General features: G+C 35.4%; 1 protein-coding gene across 6 annotated transcripts in view; it reads right to left on the reverse strand.

The window, feature by feature from the left end:
• The window catches only part of cnot4b (CCR4-NOT transcription complex, subunit 4b), a 196,107-nt gene that overhangs the window by 93,599 nt on the left and 86,371 nt on the right, over positions 1-16,137 (reverse strand). For all 6 annotated transcript variants that reach the window (XM_039769478.1, XM_039769475.1, XM_039769473.1 and 3 more), the window contains exon 3: positions 895-1,092. In XM_039769478.1, the coding sequence (XP_039625412.1) occupies positions 895-1,092 (198 nt within the window). The remainder of the gene's footprint in view (positions 1-894; positions 1,093-16,137) is intronic.

A 16,137-nucleotide genomic window follows, 5' to 3' on the forward strand; every position in this document is an offset into this window, starting at 1 on the left:
TTGGAAACAATGTAAAGACTCACTGTGTGTTTCCATTTACATAAAAGAGAAAAAGTCCTACAGAAGCAAAAAGCAACATAGCTGGGAAAAAGTGATGACTGCACTTAAAGGGGTCTGAGTAAATTACAAGTGAATTTTTAATGCACACCAATTCACAAAAAAGCAAAGTGCGCTCAGCTTCACTTTTTCTTTGGTAACGCTACTTTGGTCTTGTATTGAAACCAGTTTTCATGAAGGGCTGTGTGTCACGTGTTTCAAGTGTCACGTTAGTTTACAGTCAGCAGTTTTTATTTGCATTCTTTTAAAACTAGATTATATTTCTTGCTTTACAGGCAGACAATGAAGAAATAAAGAAGAAAATTTAATAATTTTTAATAATAATAATAATATAAAAAAAAGGAGTATAGAGCCGCATAGTCCAGGGAAACTTCAGGATTAAGCAGGTTTAGAAAATGGTCTGGAATGGTATGGTGTATAAAGCATACATGCACATGAGGCATCCAGAATTTTAAACCTATACTTACAATATATTCATGTATAAAGTTATGTTTATTATGAAAACTCTGATTAAATTTTTTGCTTATTTTGAAATCCACCACTACAGTGTTTTATCTGAGCTCAACTAATATCAATTTAAATATAGACTGTGTATACTATAAGTTATTGTTTTGGCAAATGTTGAAAGTTTCGACTTAACATTTTTGCATGCCATTTATTGCTTTATTCTTCTAAGGTACTGTAACAAAAATATAATTCAGAGAAAAACACAGCATATTAAATTATCCTACAGGAATAATATTTTGTATTTACATTGTGCATTTACAATAACTATATTAGGAAAAAATTTAAACCAGTTTAAAATTCAAATTTAAAACAATTTCAAAAGTGGCGTACCTCAGGATCAGCAAGTCTTTGAGACAGCCCCACCACAAATACTAGATTTCTTTGAACAACCCGCACACTGGCAAGGTGTTTTCTATTTTCTGAGATTTTCTGTTTCCGTTCATTTTGCTTCTGTTTCTTTTCATTTTTTATCCTTTGCAACTCCTCTTGTGAAAGGGGCTTATAAACTGCAGGGTCTTCGGGATATGGCTGTAAAAAAATTGGTAACGGGATTATAGGGTTGAAAGAAGCCAAATATTAAAAAAAAAACAAAACAAAACATTAAATCGTGAATATTACTAAACTGAAATAAACAGAAAAACAGATTTTGCTAAACCAATATAAAAGTTGTAAATAATCTTAACACTATATAAAATACAGCATTTTGATTTATTCATCACAAAAAAGAACATTTAAATTGCTTTACACAATACAAATCACACATATTTCATCAACAGCGAATAAGCAGAAGGATGGCAGCAGTTTGCACAAGTCTCCTAATAAATGTCTAAAACAAGTGCCCCAATATTATAGTGAATTTTATATGCCCCAAGGAATTAACTACTCTTTTGAATTATCATATTATCTAAACATACTTAATTTATGAGATTTTCCCAGTTAAGTATGATTAGTCTATGTGCTTTCAATATTGTGTAAGAAAACACAATGGATTTGTCATTAGGAAATCTAATCCTAACCAAAATATCTTCAAAAACTGCCATAAGATGTTTTGGTGCAATTGTAAATATGATAATGTCTTACAAAATGGTGACAAACTAAAAAATAAAAATCAAAAACTAAAACAATATCATAAAATTAAAGAAGCACTGAGGCACAGCAGGAATATCAATTTTTGTTTCCCATGTATTTCGCACTTTCGTCTCCATCAAGAAGAAACACACGACTTGTACAAAGTAATAAATCTTTTGTTTTCATTTCACAGCATGTCATATGTTTTCTGATGTGGGTTCCATTAAAGCTTGTTTTGAGATGGTAACTGGGCACATGGCTAATTTGAATAAATAATTAGCAATGCAGTGCTGTGCTGCCAACATAACCATTTGTGTTATGTATGCCAGTGCAGCTGTCATAATAATCTCGATGTGGTCAACTGATGTACCTACCACTCAAATGAAAATGGTGCAGGTTTTTTTTTTTAAATTGCATTCAGCTTGGAAACCTGGAAACATTTCTCAAGCTTTGTGGCTTTGAGTTCCACTTTTACTTATTGAAGTTCACTAATGAGTGTGGTTAGAGACAAGGAAAATACCATGTAACACTGTGAAGTGCCTTGGTGTACTGGGGGTGGGGGGTATTGTGGTTTCAGCACCTCTTAGTACCTGAAGCTTTGTTTTTTTTTTCTTTTTGAACTTGTGTGTTTGCAACTGAGCGTTATCATTGGCATGTGTGAAATTTATGCACAACTGCTACTACAGTTCTATGATGTCATGCTAGCCTTGCAAATGTTTCCAGGAAAATATTCAGCAAACACAGCATATTTGCACCAAAAAACGTTTTGCTAAATTTCACCTATCAACACTACTTGCTGCTTCAGAGAGATATATAGTGTGTGTGTGTGTATTTATACATAAAATGTAACTGCAAATGCAATTCTTGTTTTGAGAAATTGTTTAGATGCAAGAGACTAAATGTTTCCGAAATGGGATACATTGTGCTAAAGAGAACAACTTTGCGATGTTATTAGTTATGATATGTAAACTTGGTATAATGACAGCTGCCAGATTGGGACACAAATGAAAATTGATTTCTGAGGTTATGCATTATTAAATGTCTTGGTTAAATTCTGCAAAATTAATTTTTGGACAGAAATTCTTAAAATGCCTAATTACCGAGTGTTTTATTTATTTAGATCAGGGGTGCCCACACTTTTTCGGCTTGCGAGCTACTTTTAAAATGACCAGGTCGAAATGATCTACCTATATATATATATATATATATATATAGCATTCGAAGTCTGAACCATAATCTGATTGTATAGGTGGTTACTTACCAGGTACGCATGTGGTTGGTCTGCAAGTCGGCAGACATCCACCACCGGCACCCTCTCAGTTGCGAGAAGCACATCATAGAATGTTACATAGTTAACTGTCAAATAATGCAAAGAGTACGCAAACACGTGTTTCGCCCTATTTGGGCTCATCAGGCGTACACACTCCACTGCACCCCTCATTGGGGATCGAACCTCGGGCATCAGACAAACACACTTCAATTGTGACATTGTGAGGGAAAAAAAATCCTCTTCCAATTCCACATCCAGCCCATACCCTCCCCAAACAATTTTTTTTTTTAAATCCCTTCTTTAGTCGATATAAATTGGAAGGCTAACTAGATCACAGCCAGCTGTAGCTCGCACGTTTGATCATGCGTGCGGGATGATCAGTGTGTTAGAAGAGAGATCTCAAACTGACCTGTATGTCAACCAAGTGGCAAATGCCATAGGGAGGATATACGATAGACTAACGTTTTAAAAACAAAATTTGAAAGCAACGCAATCTACCTGCACTACCTTTGTGATCTACCGGTCGATCGCGATCGACGCATTGGGCACCTCTGATTAAGATAATGGTGAGAAACAATAGTTTGTTTTTTTTTTTTGATACACTGGAGTATTACACTTGCTACTCTTCAGTCATTTGCAGCTTCTTTATTTTGTACGCAGAATAGCAGCCGTTTATTTTGGGGTATGTAATTTAGGCGTAATAATGATATCACTAAAGGTATAAAGGAATAAATGACATCAGAGCTTAATGTTTAGATAGCAACACAACTGAAATTTTGTTGTGGAATGCAGTTTCACATTGGCTGTTCAGAAACTATGATTATAGTAATAGGTGACATACTTTACACACAACCTCAGATTCACCACACTGCAACATTATTTCATAGCTACATCTTAACTTTTTGCCCATTAAACCCTTAGGGGTGCATTTATTGAACAAAACACATGTTTGAACAAGAAAGAATAAAGAAAAATTAAAATAACAGTTTAAAAAAGTAAAACTTGAGTTTGTAAACTTATTTGCCTGCAAAAAAGAGGTATCTGTTTAATATGTAGGTAAATTTAGCTCTGTTTTTGTGCATCAGTGTGGCTACAAAGTCAAAGTAGGAAATAGTTCAGGTACTATACTATTTTCGTTCATCTATATGGGTCATATTTAAATTGTTATGTTAAGTTTACTTATTCAAAGAAACTTTTTCTATATTGAAAATTCCTTTTATTGTATGTGTATTTTTATTTATTACTTGTTAACTAAGTATTAATAACAAGCAAAATACCCACGCTTCGCAGAGGAGAAGTAGTGTGTTAAAGAAGTTATGAAAAAGAAAAGGAAGCATTTTAAAAATAACGTAACATGATTGTTAATGTAATTGTTTTGTGACTGTTATGAGTGTTGCTGTCATCAAGGATCTGATTACCATTATTTCTTTCAATCAGGTTCGTATTTGGAGGATGTGTTGTGTTCAAGTTACATTCCGTGTTTGTCTAGTCTATCCCTGACCATCTAATCTTCGTTGTCAACCGTTGTAAAGATAACAGGTTTCATTCATCGAAGTGATCACTACCCAAATCGGTACTCGTGAATCTAAGATGTTTAACAGGCATTCCCGGTATTAAGTTGTGGATTTGCCTACGAATATTTAGCGGCAGCGTGTCGATGAACGTAATTTAAACTTAAGCTTTACACCTTGATTTCCTATTGATATGTGTACAAAGGCTTGTTCAGAGTCAGAGGGTTGTTCCTTTCTTACAGCATCAATAAGCAGCTCGTCTTCCTCTTTATCCGAGACATCACACACTGCATGCACGGGTTTACCTTTCCCAATCCTGCAAAGTCAGTTCACGTGAGCCGCTCGGAGTACATGCATCAAAAGTTCTCAGCTGTGCTTGTGATCTCGTGCGATCTTGCGATGTCCATGGCTTTATTGAATGTTAGCTCAGACCCGGCACAAAAATTTCTCTCGCACTTTTGCTGAGTTTGTGCCGAACACTATTCTATCCCAGACCATCTCATCTTTGTTTGCATAAGCACAGTCCTTTACCCGCAAATATTTAGCGGCAGCGTGTCTACTGGATTGCTGCTGACGGATGGCCTTATATGGGCAAGCACTCAATTACGTGGGAGGCGTGATGATGAGGGACGCAACTCCGCCTCAAACAGCGACCGAGCTGCAGGCTATGGCCGTATATATGTACACAAGTAGGTCCCAGTTATGACCGTTATGCGTAGAATTTCGAAATGAAACCAGCCTAACTTTTATAAGTAAGCTGTAAGGAATGAGCCTGCCAAATTTCAGCCTTCTACCTACACGGGAAGTTGGAGAATTAGTGATGAGTCAGTGAGGGCTTTGCCTTTTATTAGTACAGTGAACCCTCGTTTATCACGGTTAATCCGTTCCAGACTCTACCGTGATAAATGAATTTTCACGAAGTAGGATTCTTTATTTATAAATCGTATATCTTATATATAAAAAAAATATATATATATATATATAAAATATATTTTCGCAGTTAAGAGCATTGAAAACCTGTTTACGACCTTCTAAATACGTTTAACATTATTAGAGCCCTCTAGACATGAAATAACACCCTTTAGCCACCATTACACTCATATTACCCAATATATTAGACAAAATAAAGAGAAAATAAGACATATTAGACATTACAAATATCATATTACTAGGCGCACTCGCCTTTTAAGGCGACCGACTTTTTGTGCGCTCTATGTGTACATCAGGCATGTAAGTGTAGGGAATGAGAACATCAAAGTGCCCATTCATAACATCTCCCGAAAACCTATGTTTTTTTTATCCCCTCAAGTGCCTGTCCAAAGTCGTACAATGTCAACCCCAATCTGTACCGCTAAAGACGGAGTTTCATGCACTAAATAAGCTATAGATGAGAATAAGCAAGCACCATCTCCCCTGATATTTACTACGCGGTGAGGCATTTGTACTCCATCAACATTAATTATTTCCAGAGACATAATTTTGTCTACTTTTCCAGCGCATCGCGCACAAAAGCAAGGGAACGATGAGAGCACCAGAACTCTGCTCACATCATGTTGCTTCGTACCTCAAGCTGCAAGTAGTAAGTCTGTAATAAGCAGAATACCGCTACGCTTTGCATTCACGGGACAGAAGGACAATCCCGAACGCTTTTATATAGTAGATTATTGTACTGTACATTTAATTGCACACAAACACACACACAGTTCTTACACACAACCACTAACCTATGAAAGCACGACCTCAGTAGGAGAGTCTTCAGAGGTGGTGCAGTATCTTCAGCAGGTGCGTTGTTGTCTTCTTCCGCTGAAGGAGTACTAGGAGTAGGCAGTGGGTATCTGGGTGCGCGGCTGAAGAACATCTTGATAGGCAGTTGCTGCCGCTGTCTTTTCGTATGCGTGAGGAGACTTTTGTAGGGTATTGCCATCTTTAATAATATCCAAGAGTTTCACCTTCTCCTGGATAGTAAGCATCTTCCTCTGGCGCTTAGTTTTATTGTCAGAAGGCTTAGAAAAAGCAGCACGTTTAGGAGCCATCGTAGGGCTTAGATAAAAGTTCTCAGAAAGCGCATGCATAGTGACGTAAGCGTGTATGAGAAAAAAATCGCGATAGAGTGAAGCCGCGAAAGTCGAAGCGTGATATAGCCTGGGATCACTGTATAGATGACCAACAAAAATGACAGTGATTCTAAAAAAAGTACCATATTTATTTGAAGCACAACGGCAATTAAATAGTACTTTAAATTATTCACCTTCAACCAAATCTTTACAAGAACAGACAAGACAGAAAGTATCCGTCATTTTGACTAGACTAATAGAGCAAGGATTTATTTCTTATAAACAAAAGAAATACTTCCAACATGTTGCCTGCTGTTCCATCAACCAGGAAATTCTCTCTTTTACCAAAAGTCCACAAGTCTCCTGAAGTTTTGACAATCCCTAATGAGATTCCCTCTGGGAGACCTATTTTATTGGATTGATCCTCAGAGACCTACAGGTTTTCTGAATACATTGATTATTTTCTTAACCCATTAGCTCAAAAACATAATACTAACATCGACACATCTTTAGGATTACGGGCAGTTAAAAATATCTAAGAAATTTCTAGATTGTAATAGACCTGATCAACTTTTGTTAGAATTATTACAACTCAGTCTAACATGTAATAATCTTGAGTTCAACGGGAAACTTGGAACGTTCTGCTTTTATTTTTAAAACATCCGGATTAGCACTGTCCAAAATTGTAAAACTCATCATGAAAATTAAACAATTGATTTAAATATGTACTGTATGAATTAAACTACCAAAACTGTAACTGTAAACACCACAATATAACAGAAACAGTCATTTGAAAAAAATAGTGACATTTTTCATGGTGGATATAGCCCCTTCTCAGCCACTTGTTAGTTAGATGTGCTTTTTCATATCATTATTACGCCTATTCCAACTTAGGCACTTTAGCATTATTAAAAAATTGTAGGATGTTGAAGTATAAGGGGAACATACTATACATACTCATAGCTCATTTTAGCTTTTATTATTCTTTATTTTGTGATTTAAAGCACAGTAATATTGCTTCACTGAATATTTTTAATAAGGCATTTATCCAAGTAATAAAGCATCATGCATTTTTTCCAATATTTTAATTAGACATTTTCAGCATAGGTTCCAACTGAATATACAAATTTATGTTATAAATGTCGGGAGGAATGTAACTTGTTCATAACTTGATTATACAGGTAGCCATCATATTTAAATACTGACACATCATTTTTGTTTACTATGTTCACACCAGCATATTCAGAGAACACAAAATCTGCTTAATGAATGATGTAAAAGTTTTTCAAATAAAAAAAATGACCACAGAGAACTTTTTAGAAAGCCACAACCAAAGACTGAGGAGTGTCATCAATCAATTAATTGATGGCAATAAAAATTAATACAATTTTTAATCTTAAGACCAATCTGAAGACCTTTATATTTTGATTTTAAATTATTTCAAGAAAAAGCCTAGAGTTAAGTTATATTGATTGATTATTTTGCCAAGTCTCTCTCTCCTATCTACTGCAGTACCATTACTACTAAAACTACAACAATCATTATTGTTATTGAGTATGTAATGCCTTACCTTCATAAATTTCAAGCAAACAGTTTATAGCAAACTCTGTATTTAAAGAGCACAACTAAATCTTATAAATGGGGAGAAAAAAACAACTAAACTCAAAAAAACCCAATGTCTTTTAACAAGAATTCAAAACCTCCACTCCAACGCATATGAAAGGGCAGCATCCTTTAAATACATCCAAGTTTAAAAAGCTTGTTAAAATAAAAAAAAATTAAAATTACTCTACCGATGGTAGGGCGCTGAAGGCAATTAAGTTACTATAATTATTTAAACAAATTTGTTATTTATGGTCACACTGAAATCCTGTGGCTATGTTCCAAAAATAAGTGTCAAATATGCAGGTCAGACTGCCTTGGAGAAGGAAGAGGTAGGTATTCCAAGTCAATTGCAAGACCGTGTACAACTGCACACGAAACAATGAAAGTTCTGGCTATGGATGGATTGTTATGCAAACCAAATGACAGATAAACAAAGACAGTTTAAAATTTCAAATGCTTATTCAATGTGGTTATATCACAGCTCTGGTAATGTTACAGGATTATGTACAGGTGTCAGGACATATAATCCTTCCTGAAAATTTAATTTCAAACACCTGATTTCAAAAATTCAACCATTACATGTACTTTCAAGTCCATCTAGCTACTACATTGAGAAATCTCAGGTTATAGTGAGACACCGCTTGACAGTTAACAGAAACATACCCATGTCTACAAACATAGACAGAATCTGTCCTATGCCTCTGAAAGTTAGTGAACAATAGACAGCACCAACAACCCCTAGGAATCCAGCTAAATTTAAGAAAAAAAAAAAAACTTGGCACATACGGTCCTCTAACTGATACAGTGATGCAAGTAAAAAGGACAAATACATTTCCTGTAGCAACTCTGTGAACAGTACAACAAACTGCATTGTTGTGTAGCTTTATAATATCACCACAAAGAAAGATCAATTGGCAAACAAATCTAGCTTTACCAGAACTTGATGACCTCACTGATGACCTTTAATCTCTTTAATTACAAATGACTCATCAGTAACAGTTGTCTGACAGTGTGTTAAACTCCTGTTCACTGCATACAATGAATGGATTCTGCACTCTTCATACACATGAAACTACATCAAAGTAAAGCCGGATTTTTACCGGATATGTTTTGTTTTAAACCATTCCATTGTTGCCCTTGCTTTATGTTTAGGGTCGTTGTCCTGCTGGAAGGTGAACCTCCGCCCCAGTCTCAAGTCTTTTGCAGACTCCAAGAGGTTTTCTTCCAAGATTGCCCTGTATTTGGCTCCATCCATCTTCCCATCAACTCTGACCAGCTTCCCTGTCCCTGCTGAAGAGAAGCACCCCCAGAGCATGATGCTGCCACCACCATATTTGACAGTGGGGATGGTGTGTTCAGAGTGATGTGCAGTGTTAGTTTTCCACCACACATAGCGTTTTGCATTTTGGCCAAAAAGTTCCATTTTGGTCTCATCTGACCAGAGCACCTTCTTTCACACGTTTGCTGTGTCCCCCACATGGCTTGTGGCAAACTGCAAACGGGACTTCTTATGGTTTTCTGTTAACAATGGCTTTCTTCTTGCCACCCTTCCATAAAGGCCAACTTTGTGCAGTGCACGACTAATAGTTGCCCTATGGACAGATTCCCCGACCTGAGCTGTAGATCTCTGCAGCTAGTCCAGAGTCACCATGGGCCTCCTGGCTGCATTTCTGATCAGCGCTCTCCTTGTTCGGCCTGTGAGTTTAGGTGAACGGCCTTGTCTTGGTAGGTTTACAGTTGTGCCATACTCCTTCCATTTCTGAATGATTGCTTGAACAGTGCTCCGTGGGATGTTCAAGGCTTTGGAAATCTTTTTGTAGCCTAAGCCTGCTTTAAATTTCTCAATAACTTTATCCCTGACCTGTCTGGTGTGTTCTTTGGACTTCATGGTGTTGTTGCTCCCAATATTCTCTTAGACAACCTCTGAGGCCGTCACAGAGCAGCTTTATTTGTACTGACATTAGATTACACACAGGTGCACTCTATTTAGTCATTAGCACTCATCAGGCAATGTCTATGGGCAACTGACTGCACTCAGACCAAAGGGGGCTGAATAATTACGCACACCCCACTTTGCAGTTATTTATTTGTAAAAAAATGTTTGGAATCATGTATGATTTTCGTTCCACTTCACAAGTGTACACCACTTTGTATTGGTCTTTCACATGTTTGTGGGGGCCAAATACTTTTGCAAGACACTGTATCTATAGATCTACATTTAAAAAAATTAAAAAAAAAACAAAAAAAAAAAAAACCTTAATGGCATAGGGGAGAGCGAGGGGTAAAAAAGAGTGAGTAAGCGAGAAAACTTTATTTAAAGAAAATTACCAGTCTCAAAAGTAAACAAACTGCCTGCAGAATAATTTTAACACAATAAAACTAATTAGGTAAGAAGAATATTTGCTTTACCTATTTCACAAGTGAAAATTGTTTGCTCAGCTAGAAATAAAAATGGCTTAGTTGCACTCTACTGTAATGATTTAGTAATAAATATGTGTCTGATTTCTTCTACTTAAAAATTAAAATGTGAACTTTAGTGCTCATTAGTTATAACCTTTGTATTGATTTGGTAATAAAGATGTGCTCCCCCTTTTTCATTTGGAGTATCTCCTTAAAGAAAGAAGCCAGTGAAACTGAACCAAGTACAAGTTCAGGTAAACTACAACTGCACATTCTTTTTTGCTCCAATTTAACTCAGAGCTGAAATGATCTCCAGAAAATACCACGCTAACTAGTTCTCAACTTTGTAAGAGTAAGTGAAGCTGATCAAACATCTGTGGAACAGCTTATATGTTCTGCACTATAAATTAAATTTTAACACTTTGAAAAGGCTATTTTGTTGTTTACTTATAAGAAGATGCTTCAAGGTATGGTAATTCAACTCATTAATTCCAGTTCTAGACAATGCTGATGTGCTGCATTTGATGATCAACATGCAAGTAAGAATTTCACTATACTTTGTACACATGACAATAATGATCCTATAAACAGTAAGCGATTACTTATTGATCCATTTTCAAGAACCTTTTTTGGTGTTAAAATACACATTTACTTAATTTCTTCATGTCTGTTTGTGTGTTTTTTGATTGTTGTTGTTCAGTATACCAGCTAGATACTGAATGCTGAAGTAACAGCTCCTATAATGAATGAAGGCTCAAGACTATCTGCCTTCTCTATCCTTATATGTAATTTGATTCTATCCATTATGTATAGTGTTCACATCAATACCTTGACTCAATACAAGTTAGAACCATGCAATGGGACTCTGTCTCTGTAGTTAGAACATAATGTGGCAAACACGGTCGCAGTATTGCCTGATTGGATAAGAATGTTCGAATGCTTCAGTGACACTGCTGGACGTCCGAGTATAGTAAGTCAGTGTTGGTTCAAGCAGATAACAGTAAGTTTGGTTGGTTTTTGGAACTTTGGTTTGGAAGGGCGTACTTTCCAGGACTAACATCGTCGACTGACTTGAACCCTTCGACAGCTCCGGAACTGTAAGTAATTTAGAATGTATCGCCATTTGCTTGGTACTTCGAAATCTATCTTTGGGCAGTTCGGTTTTGGCATCCGTCCTTCTGACATGTATAGGCAAACTGAGTAATGACGGCTGGGTATTAACAACAGTCACCGTTTAAATTTTAGCCGATCTCAGATCTAAAATGACCACGCCAACATAATTATTACTCCAACTCTAATTAAAGTCATAAAATACGGTGTGTTTTGAAAATTTGTTTGCCGGAAAAAAATCAAATGAGGTGCGCTGAAGAGCTGAGTTCACGTCTCGCGGCCCAGTTTAAACAGGAAGCTCTTCATTACATTGGCCGAAAAGGTCTATTTTAAGCACAAATCAGTGCCATGATAACATAAAAAAACAAATAATTTTTTGCAGAGAAAGTATGGATTTCAAAAAAATTTAGAATTCATAGCCCGACTCGATCGGGCTCCCAGTCGCTAGTAGTGTAATAAAGTACCTCTATTTTCCTTGGAAACCTGGATTTACCTTTCTGTATCTTGTGCAATTAACTCTGTGACCCAAGCTTCACAATACATGAATAAAAAACAGCACTTCTTAAACTATTTTATTTGAAAATAAGACTGTAGGTAGTATTTTGTTGTTATTCAGGTCCCAATGCCTTTGTCTTCTGTTTTTTATTTTTGATTCTTCAAAGTTGTTGACAGCATTGAAGACATGATCACGAATGCCACTTAATTTTTCTTCATTCTGGAATCAACATTTTACAGGATTGTTCATTTTTTCTTCAGTGTAAACTGATGCAGTTTCTCACTTTTTTGTTTATCAAAAGAAAAATTGACAAGCACTATTAAACTCGAGCAGTACAGTATCTAAATACGAACTGTCCACGTGGACGCTCGGTGGAGCACTGACTCAATTTGGCTATACCTGTATGATGTCACACCTAGACTCTCATCAAGCTTCGCTGAGACTGCCCAAGGCAGGATATTTCACAGCAGACTGTCACCTTTCTTTGGTCTAACAAGAAAGAGGGAGTCTGATGCAGTGTTCCTGAGATTCGGCTAAAGTGTAGGTGACGGCATTGCGTATTTCTGGCATTGCATTATCATCTTTGATGTCCATTTTTAGTCGAATAAATGTTCATTATACTAAAATTTACATTTTGTTAAAATGAAATCCATTAAACATGATGTTGTATGAACATTTGCCCAGGCCAACAAAAAGTATTCATTATTTTGCAAATTTAGTTAATTCAGTATAGAGTTAGACAAATGGTGAAAATTCTTTTTTTTTTTTTTTTTTTTTAAATTAAGCTTTGTTTCACATAAATACATTACAGAAGATATTGCACAGTATGACAACTTACAATTATAAGCAGCATGGTATTAATTTTAATGCCATATATATTATAGATAAATATTTTCTCTACAGATTTCATTGAAACATGTACTTTAACCTCCTGAGCATTACTTGGGCTGCAACAACCATGCAGAAAGCATTAGTCCCCAGTATCACTTTGGCAACTGTACAGAGGCATCTTGCGTAAGCATTAGAACTGAGAATCACTCAGGCTGTAAAAGTGCCAATCTTTGGAGAAATTATGTCTGAGTGCAGGTTTTCACTAATTATGAAATATCTGCACTATACCAATAATGAAGACTTTGATGAGAATACCCATCCAGCATTCAAACTGAAGAAAATTTGGGATATACCAGGCCAATGTAGCAAAATTTTTGATGAAAGTCTCATGGCTTATAAGAGCAGGCTGTCATGGATATAGTACATTATGTCAAAAAGAGCAAAATTTGGCATTAAGTTTTATGAGCTTTGTGCATTAAAACCTGGATACATCTGGAATTCAGTTAAGTACATAGGAAAAGGGACAATGTTTGCAATTTGTCATTTTGCTCCAACAGAAGGAAAAAAAAAAAAAAAAACCAGAATCCAACTCGTACTTATGTAGTGTGCTGTTCAAAAACTGAAAAATCTGGAAAGAAAAAACGAAAAGAAACACACTATAACTGTCTTGACTGTGATGTTGGATTGTGTTTTTCACTGTTCTTTAAGATTTACAAACAAAGAACTCATTTTGAGATTATATACTGTTTTGCAATCATAGTAGTATTATTAGTTGTATTATTATTTGTTTTATTATTCATTTTATATTATTTTGATTCATTACTATTATTTATATCATTACTATACTTTAGAATTTTTCATGCAAACAAATTACAGCACTTTTTACATGTTTTTTTGGAGTAAAATGAAACGCTAAGGAGATTGAAAGAATTTTATTTATTTTAGTACTTTTATGGTCATTATTTTTAATTATCAAAATGAACAAACAGGTAACACATGTACTCTATTGTTAAATTACAAAAATACCAAAGTTAATACTTTAATACAGGACATAAGACTTCTTTGTATCTGGTTATCCATGGGCTTGGTGTAAAAAGCTTTATAAAGTAATAAAATTAAAACTGGCAGATCCATTAAAATATCTGTGATTGGTATCAGCCAAAAAAAAGTTGATCTGAGGATTGCTAAAATAATTTATATTAGCAGCATTTATTCCAATTTGTAAAAACCACAAGTAAACACAAAATGCAGGTTTTAAACAGTATGAAAACACCTACATAAACCACTGAAAAAACAAACTGTTAACATTAAAAGATCAGAAATGAAAACAAATCAAAAGCGTAGCAGTGATTAACATCATGTCTTCTGGCCTAATCTTCATATATTTAGATTCCTTTATTGTAAAATATGTAAAAATGTCAACATATTTACTTAGTCCATATGTCAACATTTTTATTTTGTCCAGTTCAATCTGTGACATTAGAGGGGAGCGACAATGTTCCAACTGGCAAAGAATATTTTCTCTGATGGTAATATTATTATTACTTATTTTTCAAAAGGAGTAAGTTATATTACTCCTGACATAAAAAATGCATTCATACGACATAACCTAATACTTTAGTAAATAATTACACCTAACTTTGATTGTAACATAAAATAAACAAGGTCATTTAGTTGTATTCTTATAAAATAACCACATCTGATCACTGTTTTCATAGCAACCATTTCTTGTGACATTATTTTCAAAAGTATTTTCATGTTTGTTACTTGCGAGTTATTAGAAAACATACACACACAGCATTTAAACTTGAGGTTCACGTTGAAAGTCAGAAAAAAAGAATTTAGTAACATAGCAGTTACCTTACGTTGCATATAGGTTCCAATAAGAAGGCAATTGCTGATGCAACTCCGGGAACAATGTTTATTTTCAGAATTTGAACACAAGTTCTTCTTTCACAATTCTGCTTTTGCTCAGGATAACTGGAAAAGAGTTTACTTGTCGACAACGCCTTCCAGAAGAAACAATTTGAAAGTGTAAAAAGGGCTAACGATATATGTTTTAAACATTGAGATTAACAGTACACTGTACATATTGCTCATATTGCTAGAGTGTTCCATGGGGAACACTAGTAATGCATGACAGCAGAAATGATTGTCATACTCTCGAAAGTAGAGATATCACAATTAACCAAAGTTATAAATGTCATCAGCCACTCAGTGATACAGCCATCCAAAAATGCAGTGGATTTAAAAACTTTTGTTGAAGGCTAATTTTCATTATTTTCTTTTATACTTCTAGTCCACAATCCTTATGTTTTAATGATATTCTGCTATTACAGCAATTTGTTTCTATGAGAATGCTTGAAGGCCTCTAGGTACTTAATTTTTGTATATAAAAATAGAAGACACTACCCAAAACGGAACACTAGATTTTCAAACCCGAACCCATACAAAATCCTCTATAATCTATTTAGAATTTGCAATTTTAAATAATACGTTGTTAACAAATCAAAATAAGGGCTGACAAAAATCTCAATTTACCCATGCCTTTCTATGGAGAACATACTTTATAACTTAGTCAGCATTTTCTGTTGAACAGTATGTTTTTAACTCTAACATTTCTTCACAATTTGACAAAACACTCAAGATATTTTACTGGTACAAAACAAGAAAATAAATATGTTTAGCAGTCAAAAGGTAAACTAAGTTTTCCATAACAGAAAAAGCATTCTCCCAACATTTCAGTGAACATTATGGTTTTACTTCGTTACTTTATCAGCAGCCATACAACAAGCATGTTTGGGGCAAGCCAGTACTTAGATGGGAGACTAACCAGAAAAAGCTTCAGTTGCTGCTGGAAGAGGTGTTGGCGAGACCAGCAGGGGGAATTTACCCTGTATCTGAATAAAAATGACACTGCGCTTTGGATGAGATGCAAAAATGTGGTCCTGTGGTCATAAAAGGTCCCTGGGTATATTTTGTAAAGAGCAGGATGTCTCCCGATGTCCTGGCTGAATTGCCCATCAAGGCCTGGTTCTTCTGGCCCCCCCAATTATCCCCGTCTCTAACTGGCCAACTGTCTCTCACCCCATTACCATCTAACAGCTAATGTGTGGAGTGTATACTGGCCAAAGTCTACCGTCGAATCTTCCAGATGGATGCTATACATTAGTTGCGGTTTAGGTGTCTCCTAGCTATGTAAAGCACTTTGTGTACTGAGAAAAGGGC

This window comes from Polypterus senegalus, chromosome 11 (assembly GCF_016835505.1).
Source record: "Polypterus senegalus isolate Bchr_013 chromosome 11, ASM1683550v1, whole genome shotgun sequence".
In the NCBI taxonomy this organism is placed as follows: domain Eukaryota; kingdom Metazoa; phylum Chordata; class Cladistia; order Polypteriformes; family Polypteridae; genus Polypterus; species Polypterus senegalus.